The 13,533-nt window shown below is 28.0% G+C and overlaps 1 protein-coding gene across 11 annotated transcripts in view; it reads left to right on the top strand.

The window, feature by feature from the left end:
• Window positions 1-13,533, top strand: part of LOC107440518 (uncharacterized) — a 197,284-nt gene that overhangs the window by 133,801 nt on the left and 49,950 nt on the right. For all 11 annotated transcript variants that reach the window (XM_087156000.1, XM_087155997.1, XM_087156004.1 and 8 more), the window contains one exon: window positions 5,797-5,905. In XM_087156000.1, coding sequence (XP_087012126.1) covers window positions 5,813-5,905 — 93 coding nt within the window. In that variant the 5' untranslated portion in view covers window positions 5,797-5,812. The remainder of the gene's footprint in view (window positions 1-5,796; window positions 5,906-13,533) is intronic.

The following is a 13,533-nucleotide window of genomic DNA, read 5'->3' as shown; positions in this document are numbered from 1 at the left end:
CAAATCATAAAATTCCTGTTAAGGTAATTTGCTCCTGTAACTGACAAATTACATTTTAAAAAAAACTATCATAGTATAAAAATAGTATAAAACATAGCTCTATTTCAAAAAAAGTCTTATCTTATATTTGTATTTTCTAACATTCAAACAAATAAATTAATAAATAATTAAACAAACCAACATTTTCGTTTACCAAACACTTGATACTTTTTTTTTAAATTCAAAATCAAAAGTAACTAATTAAAATAAAAATAAATGCTTAAAAATAATTTTGTATTTTTAAAATTGACTTTAATTAGAGACGCTGCTCATAAATGGGTTAAAAATGTTAATTCATTTTGTTCAAAATCAGTTGCTTCGTTACATATTAGATGTTGAAAAATATTTGTATATTTTAATTGCAAAACTGTAAAATTATTGATAAGTGTTCTTAGATCAAAATTATTTTGTTCTAAAAGTACTTAAGGTATTTTCTTACTAAAATAATTATTTTTACTATTTCTTTTGCTATCTGAAAGCTTCGAGATATTTATTAGTTATACGGCAGGGGGGGAAAAATTAGAAAAGTTACAGTACTGTATGGTCATGACATTTCTGGTAAAAAAACAACAACATAGTTCTGGTTAATTAGACCAAAATATTCAATAATTAAGCCATTCATTTGTAAATTTTTCTATTCATATGGTAAACGTTTACCGGAAATTCTGGATTTTAAAATTATGGGCCTTTTTACCATACATATAGTAAAAAACACAGAACTGAAAAGTAAATTCAACCGAATAAATTGTTTTTGTGCCATGCTCTAAGTTATCATGATGAAATTGCTAAATTTTACCACATTTACAAAATTCATATTGGATATTATAAAACCATATTTAAGTGTAAATTTTATCAAAATCATTCCTAAAGCACTTCGGAAAAAATTACCGAGCTTTTTGGTGTTCCCATAAAACTAGAAACTCGGTAAATTTACCACATTCTGGTAGCTTTGACTATACTTTTTTTCTCAGTGTACCATTAACCTTGCAGATATGAATTTTTATATAATACACACATCAAATGAAACACCCGTCTATATTAAGGCGTAATTTATTTTTCTCAATGGTTAATATACTTATCTTAAAGAGGAGTAAAACTAATTTCGTATGCAAGGGAAATTTTTCCTTTAATCTTAAGTAAATATCTATTTTCGTATAATCTAATAACAACTATGTACTGAAGAATCTTGTTTTATCTCTTTCTTTCATCATCTTTGTCACCTACTATGAGGAATAGCGCGAGCTTTATTGCTAGACGTTTATATAACTTGTACATTTTTATTTTAATGCATTCCATGTCGTTTTTGTCTTGTTATCTTGGCGAGTATTTTTTTTTTTGCATTATAATATTCATTTCATGAAAGTAGTGTCCTTTGAAAAATTCAAAAAGAAGCGTTAGATAAGATATAATCTTATACAGAAAAAAAATCTGGCAACAATACTGTTTCAATTAAGATTCAACACACAAAACTGTTAGAATAATAACTGTCACGAGTTTTACAGAATGGAAATAAATGTATCTTTCGAATTGTTTGTGTGTGTTTATAAATAAGATACTAAGTTTTATCTTTACAAAATGTAAAATAAGCCGCGGGGGTTTTGGTTATAGTTTTTTGTTCTTATACTTAAGAAGAATTTGTTGCCCTTACATAGTATGTTTTATTGTTTGCCTAATAAAGAGATGTACGCGAAAACAATTTTGTATGGTAATGACATTTCTGATCGAAAAATCGATAATGATGATTAATTAAAGTAAAAATATATGGTATTTAAACCATTCATTTTCTATTCTCTAAGGTATCATGATAAAATTACACAGTTTTATCACATTTACCAAATTGTATCATATAATTTTAAACTTTGTTTCATTATTAATTTTATCAGAATCATTACAAAGCGCTTCGCAATATCATGAGCCAATATAATATAATAAGTGGTCCCATATAAGTATTATGGGTCAATATTAAGGTCAGATATCGGACCTTGTGTTAATGTAGAATAACACGATAAATTTTACCATATTTTGGTAGTGTTAACAATACTTTTTTTCTCAGTGTTGCAAAAGCTCAATCTAATTTTATATAAAAATATAGCTAATATCTTAATATAAATTTTAAGAATTCATATGAAAAAAAGTGTTTGTAATCGCAAATTAATATATAAACGAAAGAGAAACGCTATCAAAATCTGGCGAAACATTATTGTGTAAAGCGGGGTTAACGGCATTAAAATCAATTTGATTTTTAGATGAAACTTGAAAGTCTTTCTAATAAACGCCTTTCACGTCCTCTCATCTTCATCCGAAAGTCATACACATAATGATATTTTGATCTCCAAATCTTTCAGATTGGCGGAGAAAATAGTTCATGTGTGGTCAGATTTTGATACAGTTTTTTTAATTTTTTCTTGTTTATGCATTAATTTACGGCTTGCCATGCATATGTTTACTGCTATGTCCCGTTTTTTACTTTATTTTTTATTAGAGTTTTTTAAATTACATATTAAGGTTAGTGATTAATGGCCACCATTTATACTAGAAAATTTTAAACCTAAGGGTTAAATATTAATTTAACCCTTTGACGCAGCTGGGACACCAGTATCATTTTTTCTGAAGCTCTAATTACGAGTGAAAATAGATTTTGGTGTAATTTTTAACTATGAAAACTATCGAATAGTTTTTCTAAAAAATATGTTAGATAATTAAAATTGTATTTGTACTAAAATGTAAAATCAAGAAAAAAAATAATTAGGTTGGAAAGAAAAATATTTTTTTTCCATTCATATTCAAAAATTTATCAATAATTGATTTTGTAAATTAAAGAAATTTCACTGATGAATAACTGTTTCTCTGAGATCTAAATAACTGCAAATAAGTGCATTTTTGAAAAATAATAGCTTGGAAGTGAGTCGTGTCAATTTATCTTAAACGCGGAAAAAGACACCGTTGTTTCATGCTGTATTTTAGAACCATTAACTATCAAAATTTTATAATATACAGTACAGAACCCGTTATCCGGAAATCAGAAAACCGGAAAACCAAAAAACCGGAACGAAATTTAATAAATTTTCCCGCTATTTTTTTAAAAAAAAAAAAATTTTTTTCCTCATAAGATTTTAGGATTTTTCTTTCTTTTTTGAAAGATGTTTATCCTAGCATCATTTTGGAAATAATCATTAGTGTATTACTTCGTTTTTTCAAGATTATTTCCAAATATTTTTTTTATAGTTGGGTTTAACAATAAAAAAACGGCTTTTTGTAGCGATTCAGAAAACCGGAAAAATCAGTTATCCGGAATAATGATGGTCCCGATCATTCCGGATAATCGGTTCCCTACGTAATATTTTTCACTTATTTAGACCTAAATTAATACAGAATAATGAAAAGAGTATGAAAAATAGTCTTCATAAAAATTTTGTGTTAAAAGGATAAAGCAGTAACATGTCATAAAAAAAGAATAAATAAATAAAAATAAAAATAAAAAAGTACTAATATAATTGTATTTCTTGGTTAAGTTTTGGGTTTTTGGTTGCGTAATAATTCCGGTTACGAAGTAATATAACCTCTTTAAATGATCTGCCTATTTTTATTTATCAAGTATTTTTAAGATGCTTATTGTATAGATAAATATCTATATACGTAAATATAAAAAAAAACTTTAGTCGCTAATCTTTGAAATATCAACTTCTGAACTTATCAGCCACGTCTTTTCTATTCTGAATTATTCAAAATGATAAGATTGGCTTATTTTTAGCGTTACCCTACTTTATCGAGCATTCATTTCATAAAAGATAAATTTAAATTGATATTTTTGTTAAGTTACTGCTACCTTATCACTATGGTTCATTGCGTGTATATTGAATAGGGGATTAAAGCACAGTTTGAAACATGTTAGTCTTTTTTCAATTAGATTTTTTTAGTATAAAAATATTTTTTTTATAAATCATCAATCGTATTAAGATTTCTCCTATCAGTTCGTCTATTGATGTTTTCCAATCCGATTATGTGTCATTAGAGCAATATGTGTTACCCATGAAACTGTGCAAATATTACATCAAAGATAGTTAAATACGGAAGTGTTCTGAGGAAGTTTACATAGTTTTGCTTCAGAAGAACGGAATAAATGGTTCTGACTGGTTCACTAAGTAGAATCCTTCATATATAAAATTCTCACATCTGTAGAAGTTATAAACTGACGTTTTATAAATAGATGCTTTTCCGACAATTATTGGAATTAGAAATAATTGGAAAACTTAATTTTAATTTTGTTCTTTCTAAAAGTAAAATATGTGTTATTAGAGCAATATATGTTACCCACAAAACTGCAAATGTTATTCTATAGAATGTTAAACACGGAAGTATACTGAGGAAGTTTACATAGTTTTGGAGAAAGGGATAAATTGTTCTGATTTGTGTTAGTCCATTTAATTAGAATCCTTCACTTCTAACATATCGCTGCTTCAAAACTAAAACGACGCATCTGCAGGCAACCCGTTTGCAGATGTGTCGTTTTAGTTTTGAACCAGCGATATATTCGCACATCTGTAGAAATTGTAAACTTATATTTTAAAAACAGATGCTTTTTCGACAATTATTGGAATTAGAAATAATTTAAAAACTTAATTTTCCTTTTGTTCCTTCTAAAAGTAAAATATGTGTTATTAGAGCAATAAATCATAGTATATCATTTTAGAGCAATATATCATTCCGTCATTTTTTTCTTCATGAAAAAAAAAAATTTGTAGAGCCTGATGTAAATAATTTTTTTAAAAAAGTCTCTTTAATGTGGGCACTATATAGTTGGGTCAACTTCACATTAAAAACACAAGAAAGACAGAACAGGGAGATAAATTACACCCATGCCAGAAGCAAGGTTCGAACCCGGGTTCTTACTGTTTCGAGATTAATTCCATGACCACCATCATACCAATCATAGTTTCGTCATTCTAATTAACCATCTACCTCAATGCTTTATAATGAGGTTTCGAGTTGATGAAGCATTTTCGTCACATATATGAGAGTTTCCGTTTCGTCACAAATCACGTGATTTCGTGGTAAAACAATTCTCAAAATTAATGAAATATGGAATTTTATTTCTGAGAGTGTACTATGCATAATTTCGCAGCATATTTTCATCTTGACAGACGAATGTGCAATTTTCGTTGAAGAGTAGACATGTGAATTATTAAATATATCGTTGATTTTTCATTTAAAATCAATAAGATGCTAAGTTAAAAATAATAATTCTTATTGAATAAAATACTTTCTTGTTTTAGTTTTAGATTTGACATTTTTATCTAATAAATTTAGTACTTTTTGTAAAACCACTCTGTGTTGCTTTTCATAATAATTCAAATGAAATATTTATAAGTGGAACAAATCGTTGCTGAAACAATTTCACTTTTAACGGTTTAAAGTTACATAATAATTTAATTAGCAAACAATTGAAAACTCAATGCAATACAGATGATTATTCATACCATGATGCGCAGTTTTATGAGTTGAAAACAATTTACTGTTTTGAGGTCATATTTGAAATGAAGTTAAGATCAACTTGAATTTAAATTAACTAACGATTATTGAGTAAGTGTTTCAGTGAATACTTGCTTCAATGATATGATGTTTAAAAGCATAATTATATTTTTTTTAAAATAACTCTATTGATGCCAATTACTGTGTTAACAACTAACAGAAGTAATAAACTGTAATTTAATTGTAGTATTTTTTTAATTTTAATGATTTTTCAATGTTTTTTTCTAGGAGGAAACCATTTGTCATGAAGACTCTTGCTATGGAACTAGATGACACCATCAACCAAGCCGATAATCTGGTCACATTAAAAGTTTACATCCCAGACTTACTCATACAAGTAGGAATCAATTTTTTTTTTCATTTTTTAATTATTTTCTTCATTCGTAATATAATTGAATTCACTGAGAGAAAAAAAGTATGGTCAGAATTACCAGAATAAAGTAAAATTTACATTTTTTTGCTCGTTAATTTTTATGGAAGAGCTTTGGGAGTGATTTTGGCGAAATTAACTATAAAATATAAATGTTATAAATTGTGATAAAATTTAGTAAACGGGGTAAAATTTGGCTATTTTATCATGATATATTAGAACGTGGCATGAAAACCATTTATTCGGTTAAATTTACTTTTCAGTTTTGTATTTTTACTAATTGTGCTGTAATGAGAACAATAATTTTAAAAAAATCAGAATTTCCGATAATCTATTACTATATGAACGGAAAAATTCCCTAATGAATGGTTTAAATATTGGTTTTATTTACCAGAAATATATTTTTTTTATCAGGAATGACATTACTGTACACGACGGTAATTTTTCTAGATTTCTTTTTTTTGTAAGACATTTTAAAAATACTTTATTTCTGGAAGGTCATGTTAATATCTGTTGCAATTAAAAAAAATTATTTATTACATCAATGCCAATTTCAAAATTAAAAGAAATATTTTAAACCAATTATTAGTCTCCTTACACTTTCAGAAAAATATATTATACGTTGAATTCTAACATTGATACGTTGAATTTTAATATTGATAAGTTGAATTCTAATATCGTGAAATTAAGTTCAAGAAGAAATAGTTTGCTCGATATCGTTCCTTGGCTCCGTATTAAGGCTGCAGCAAATTTGAATGATATAGCTCATTACGACGTTTTTTTCATTTCTACTTACTTACTAAAACTGTCTCAGACTATGTTCTCACACTTAGAGCTCAATAATTGTTTACGTTTTTCAAGAATGGGTCTTATTAATAAAGACGATATTTTTCTTGATAATCTAGTGATATAGTATTTTTTTAATAGTAAAGGGAATGACTTTTAACTAATGTTTAGAAATATCACCGTGAACCAAATATTATTTTGACCTTTAACTATATTCTGTTAGAAATTTTTCAAGTTATCTTATCTTGTATTTAAAAGGTAAAACTTATAAACAATTTCAACAAATTATTTTTAAGTTTAACCTTTTTTTAACAACGTAGAAAGATGGATGAAACAAAACTTTTCCATTTTAAATTTCAAGCGTTTTTTAGATCCACAAAACATTATATTCTTTTACTTTTCAATACTAAATGATTATGGTTGCATCTAAACATAAATAATGAAAAGTCAAAGTATTTATCTTGATATCTGTATTTTGCAGTTTTTGAAGTATTCTTTTGTTTCCCTCCTACCATCAAATTTTAAAAGTTCTAAGCATTCCTTTAACCCTACTTAATGGAAAATAATTTACAACAATTTTCTTTTAACTTTTTATTTCATTTTCCTCCTTTAAAATAATTTTCTAAGTCAAAACTTTAAAATATTTAATGTTACACTAGCAAATACAGATAAAAAAAATTACGCCTGCTAAAAAACTTATGTATTTCTCTTTAAAATGCAAACATTTAGATTCACTATCGATTTAAATTTGAATTCATATCCAAGAGTCTCTTCTAAAAAGTAGGGCACTGTTTTGTTACTTTTTCTTTCTGTTCTGGATTTGTTCCGGATGTTGTTTGGGCCTATCATATCGATTTTGAATTCTATCCTAATACATATCCGGTAAATTCTAAACCTAGAGTTGTTTGTTCTAGTTTTATCTTTTATTTTATTAGATTGCACTAGTAAAATATACTAGTAACATTTTATATGTTCTGTTGTTTTTCGCAGCGCACACTGTTAGAATTACATATATGTTTAACAGTGGACCATAATATCCTTAAGTTGTGAATTAATGAAAACAGTTATGAACTTTGTTCCTGTTTTGAGTAACAGAAAATTTAAAAATGACAGTTTCTTCGAAGACCTTTTTTCGAAATATTGGTTCAAAAGTGAACCCGAATATCGGTACATTAAAACATTATGCGGTGAACATTTGCTGTATCCTTAATAACGTGATATATTAAACCATGTTTCCTTTCATTCTGAATCATAGTATCGTGTAACTATCGTACCTTTTAAATTGGATTAAGTTTAAAAGATACGATAATATGGTGCAACTTAGCCCCATATTAAGGTTTTAGAAATATTGGTTCAAAAGTGAACCCGAATATCGGTAAATTAAAACATTATGCGGGGAAAACTTGCTGTATCCTTAAACCATGTTTCTTTTATTCTGAATCATAGTATCGTGTAACTATCGTACCTTTTGAACTGGATTAAGTTTAAAAGGTAGGATAATATGGCGCAACTTAGCCCCATATTAAGGTTTTAGAAATATTGGTTCAAAAGTGAACCCGAATATCGGTACATTAAAACATTATGCGGTGAAAATTTGCTGTATCCTTAATATCGTGTTAAATTAAACCATGTTTCCGTTCATTCTGAATCATAGTATTGTGTTACTATCGTACCTTTTGAACTGGATTAAGTTTAAAAGGTACGATAATATGGTGCAACTTACCCCCATATTAAGGTAGCACTAATTGTGAACGATAGTATCGTTATCTCGTATCAATATTATCTAACAATGCAGACATCGTTGCAAACCGTGAATCATATATTTGACTTTTCTTTTACTTTTTTTATTTCGTGCGCACTGTTAGAAATTTCTTGAAAAAAATGGTTAAATAACAATTTATTTACTTGTCATTTTACCATATTCAAACAAAACAGTCGAATAACCGTAAATAAGATTGTATTCAAGCTGTTAGCTGTAAGAAAAACTGTTTATTAACTGCTTTCACCTAATACGGTTTAACAACCATAATTTTATAGCCCTAACTATACCTTCCTAATAAAGTCACTAAGTTCCTTGCAGACGCTAACATATTATAGTCGCGAGGGCTAATCTGTCAGTCTCACTACCGACAGAACTGGGGTTCGAGTCCGAGTGTTAACCCCGCAATATTGCCCCCATTCCCTTCAAAACATGAAACGTTTCCCGTGTCCTGCAAATTGCCCATAACCTAGCAAAAACTCTAGCTTCTTTGTTCAATTAAATTTATTTTTTACGGTTTTGAAATCATGTTAGTTGTAAATGGTTAAAAAATCAGAAATGTAAAAAAGATGCTTTTTACTATAAACTTTAAGGCTACTACAATTTCAAAATGGAAATTCTAACTATGTTCTTATGACCACACATTTAGTAAAAAATTCGAAACTAAAAAGTGCATTTAACCGAATAAATAGGTTTTTTTGCCATGCTCTAAAATATCATGATAAAACTACCAAATTTTGCCTTATTTACTACCAAACAGCATTATCATAAAACTATATTTTATTGTTAATCTTACCAAAAGTCATCACCAGACCTCTTCGTTAAAAACTTACGTCGTTTTTGATGTTCCCATAGAGCAAGAAACATGGTCAATTTTGTCATATTCTACTAGTTTTGACTATAATTTTTTTTTTTCTCCGTGCAGTACTTGATAGTAAAAAGCTGAAATCTCTCTGCTTAATCATCGATTTTTATTAGCGTTATACATTATCATTCATTAAGATCTTGTTAATAAGATTAACTTTTACAGTTGAATTGATAAGATTAATGTCTTAAAATTACCGTGTTTTGCCATCATGAATCGACAAAATCGTGATTTAACAACAATGAAATCATAAGATTTTTAATTACTACTTTTAGCTTATCTGCTAACATTGAAAGAAAATGGTAATAGTAAAAAAATGGCTTAGTTAAGTTCGAATAAAATAAAAGTGAATGTTATCTAATTGAGTCAGTCATAAATAAAATTGCTGTAATCAAAATCTGATTCAAACTAAAAAAGAGGCCTATCTTTATAAAATCAATATTTAACTCAAAACTCTTTCATATAATTTAAAAAGCTATTTTAGCTTTTTTTTGTTGCTCTTTGCTCCTTATTTAGTTAGAGTAACTTTTATAGTATTTGCGAAGGTCTTGAAACATATAATTTTAAACAAGTTATAAAACATCCTTTCAATCTTAAACTTTCAAATGAGTCAAAATGCTGCAATTTATTGACACAATAAAATTATATGCGTAGAAGAGTGTCCCAAGAAATTAATTATTATTTTTATTATCGAAAGTTAATGTTTTTACCTCTTTAAAAATATGATATGGCTTTCAACATCAATAACCAATCACGCCCTAATTCTTCCAGAAAAAAAGTTGAAATGCTGTCGCTTTACCATCGATTATTAATAAGTGTTATAGTCTGTCATTCATCAAGGTCTCTTACCTATAACCATTCATTATATTTGGCCGTGATTAATTTCAGAAGTGCAAAAAGTAAACATAGCTGAAACACAATGGATTTTTTCCTGGTTATGTTGTAAGTTGGTTTTATTTTCGTGGGATAGGATTTAATTGGCGCTTCGCCAAAATGGTAATTTGCATTGCCTCATAAATTTTTTATGATACTGAATCAATTTTCTTATTAATGAGAATCCCTTTGAGTATTTTCAAGAGAGATCTTTTACCCTACACTGTTGGAATTTTCATCCTAAAAATATGATAAAATAATCGGCACAATCTGTCCATCCAAATAACCGTAAAGTTTTCGGTAAAGAACATTTTTTTACCTTTACGGTTTTGAAACAGTTTACAACTATTATGGTTAAAAAACCGTAATTTTTTTTAAAACTGGACATAAAAGCTAGGGTTTTCATTGAGTAATGAGCATTGAAAAGTGCTAAACATAAATTGGGGTGTGTGCAGGACACTGAAAACTGTGCTAAAGGGAACGGTGGAAGGAAATTGCAAAATAAATTCAATATAGTATTTAATAGTATTATTACAATATAGTATTTAAAATCAATTAACCCTTTAAATTGTATATGAAAGCTCGATATGGTCCCTTACCTATAGGTGTTAACTTGTTTAAAAGTGTTCCTTCAAACAATTTTTTGGGTTGTTCTACATCAAATTCGGAGAGATAGTAAGAAAAAGTTCTTACAGTCACTGGCCAAATTATTCGACGCACTATAAGATTTTATGTAAAATCTTAATTATCAGATGATACTATACGACTTTATTGTTTTTATGCGGCTGAAACCGGTTGCAAATGCTTACGTTCGAGTATCAATTGGTTAACATTGTAATGCAATATGTTTGAAAAGAAAAAATACAAATAGGGAGCGTATAAAAAATCTCCTAAATAAAAACCCACTACATGTATGTTTAAACATAAAAGTATTGCATTTAAACTCCTTCAATACATGTAATTATTAAAAAACTACAGTGCAATTAATAATTTGATCTAATTATTACAATATAATTATATAATATCTGATATAAATATTCTATATTTATATAATATATCGTCCAATTTGTCCAATCGTCGAATTTATACTATATATCGCCCAATTTAACCAATTGATACACGGACGTAAACAAATACAAACCGGTTTCAGTCGCGTAAAAACAATAAAGCTGTATAGTATCACCTGATAATTAAGATTTTACAAAGAATCTTATAGTGCGTCTAATAATTTGGCTGCCGACCGGCTTGTGTAGGGGGCAGGGAACTGTCCTTGCATCAGAAAGGTCCTGGGTTCGAATCCCGGGCAAGGCATGGCTGTTTCTTTCTCTCTCTCTGTGTTCTATGTCCTTTCTCCTTTGTGTGTGAATGTGACCAGCCCTGTAAACGGGTTGTGGTTGTGTGAATGGCGAGGAAGAAGTCGAATTCCTGGCCATAGATGGCGCCACTTAAAAAACAGGAAAAATCGCACCCCCACTGCCTAAACAGGCATGCGACAAATAATAATAATAATAATTTCGCTAAGGACTGTACAGTGTATACAAAGCATTCAATTTTATCTCGCAGCTATACACTGTATTTAATAAATTAAACTGTAAACAAACATTAACTATGCAGAGTTGTCTCGTCATTTAAGCTTGTGGGACGTAATATCTCGTCATTTAAAGATTTTTATTTATGGACTTATTTCTCACAGGAGAACAAAACCAAGTAGAAAAGGTATAAATTTAAGGCAAATATAACTGAATAAGCATAATTTGTTACTTTATTATTTTTATTATAATGCATGATATTAAACATTTTACTTGGTTTCATTATACTCAAATTTAATTAGAAACGTCACGTTGATTTTCTTTTATACAGTAACTATTTTACCTCAACGTTGATAATCAAACCCTACTCGATTTTGTTCCTTTAGACAATAAAAGCGCAAGAAATCATTAAAATATATTTTTTTTAATTTTAAAAGTATCCTGTCTTTTTATTATGTCGTCTTGTGCATTTTTTTTGTTCTATTGCATTTCATAAAACATTTTACTTAAACTCAAATTTAATGAGAAGAGCTAGACTGATTCTTCTTAGTCGTATACATAAATTGAATAAAAATAAGTCCTAAGTTTAAAATTGATAATCTGAAATACGAATAATTTATTAACTGAATAGCGGATAATTTATTTAAGAAGAGAAAATCTGAAATTTAATTTGGAAGAACTTATTCATTAGTAATATCATATTAAAGCAATAAATGTTTGGAAGTGAGCAGTTTTTTTTACTTCATTAAATACTATAATTTTGCTTAGAGAAACGTATCCACAGTTCTTCATCTGAATATAACATAAATTGAATAAAAATAAATCCTAATTTTAAAATTGATAATCTGAAATACGAATAATTTATTAGTTGAATAGCGGATAATTAATTCAAAAAGAGAAAAATCTGTAACATGAAAAATCTGAAATTTAAATTGGAAGAAGTTATTCATTAGAAAATCAAATGCTTGAAAGTGAGCATTATTTTTTTACTAAATACAACAATTTCACTATGCTGAACATATTCATAGTTCTTAATCAGAATATAATAGAAAATATGACGCAAAAACTATGTCAGTCATAAACAAAATATGGAGCGATGTATTTGCGTAAAAGCATTTGACCGTGATTTATCATTGTTGACTCTGTCACTGTCTGTGCGACATTGACTTGTAACCCTGAATCATAAGCAAATTACTTTTTTTCATGATGCAAGGCTCTTTTATAGCTGCTACCTACAGATTATTATTTTGGAAAAGATCTCATCTTTGTAAAAACAATGGGTTATATACCTTCTTGAGCAATGCCTTCGGTTACAGCTAAATGCTAATTACCAAAGAAACTTGATTTTAATTTAGTATTCCTTTAATTTTAATTAGTATTGATTTACTTATTGAAAAACAAAATTTTTTCTATCTTACACTTTGGAAATTTATGTTTCCGCTGCTGAACTAATGTTTTCTTTTTAGTTGTAAATGACTAGTAGGTCGTAAATAAGAAAGGTTTATCTGAGGGCGATTTATTTTTTTTATGTTCATCTGATAAGGATAGACTTGTTGAAGGGCGACGTAACTTAAAAGATTCTCTCTGAATAGACGTCTCAAGAAGAGATTACTTGGATTACTATCAATCTAATTTTACTTATTAGTAATACATTTTAAGCTGTATTTAAAAAAATTGGAAGAGTAAACATCGTTGTTGTTTTTTCGGGAATCGTCTTTAATCAATATAAGCCATCAATCGGAATTAATTTTTCTTAAGAAATAAAAAATTGTGAATTTTTGAT

Source organism: Parasteatoda tepidariorum, chromosome 12 (assembly GCF_982258835.1).
Source record: "Parasteatoda tepidariorum strain Cologne lab strain chromosome 12, Ptep-v5.0, whole genome shotgun sequence".
NCBI lineage: Eukaryota > Metazoa > Arthropoda > Arachnida > Araneae > Theridiidae > Parasteatoda > Parasteatoda tepidariorum.
The sequence above is the reverse complement of the archived record's forward strand: the minus strand, read 5'-3'. Positions and strand labels throughout refer to the sequence as shown.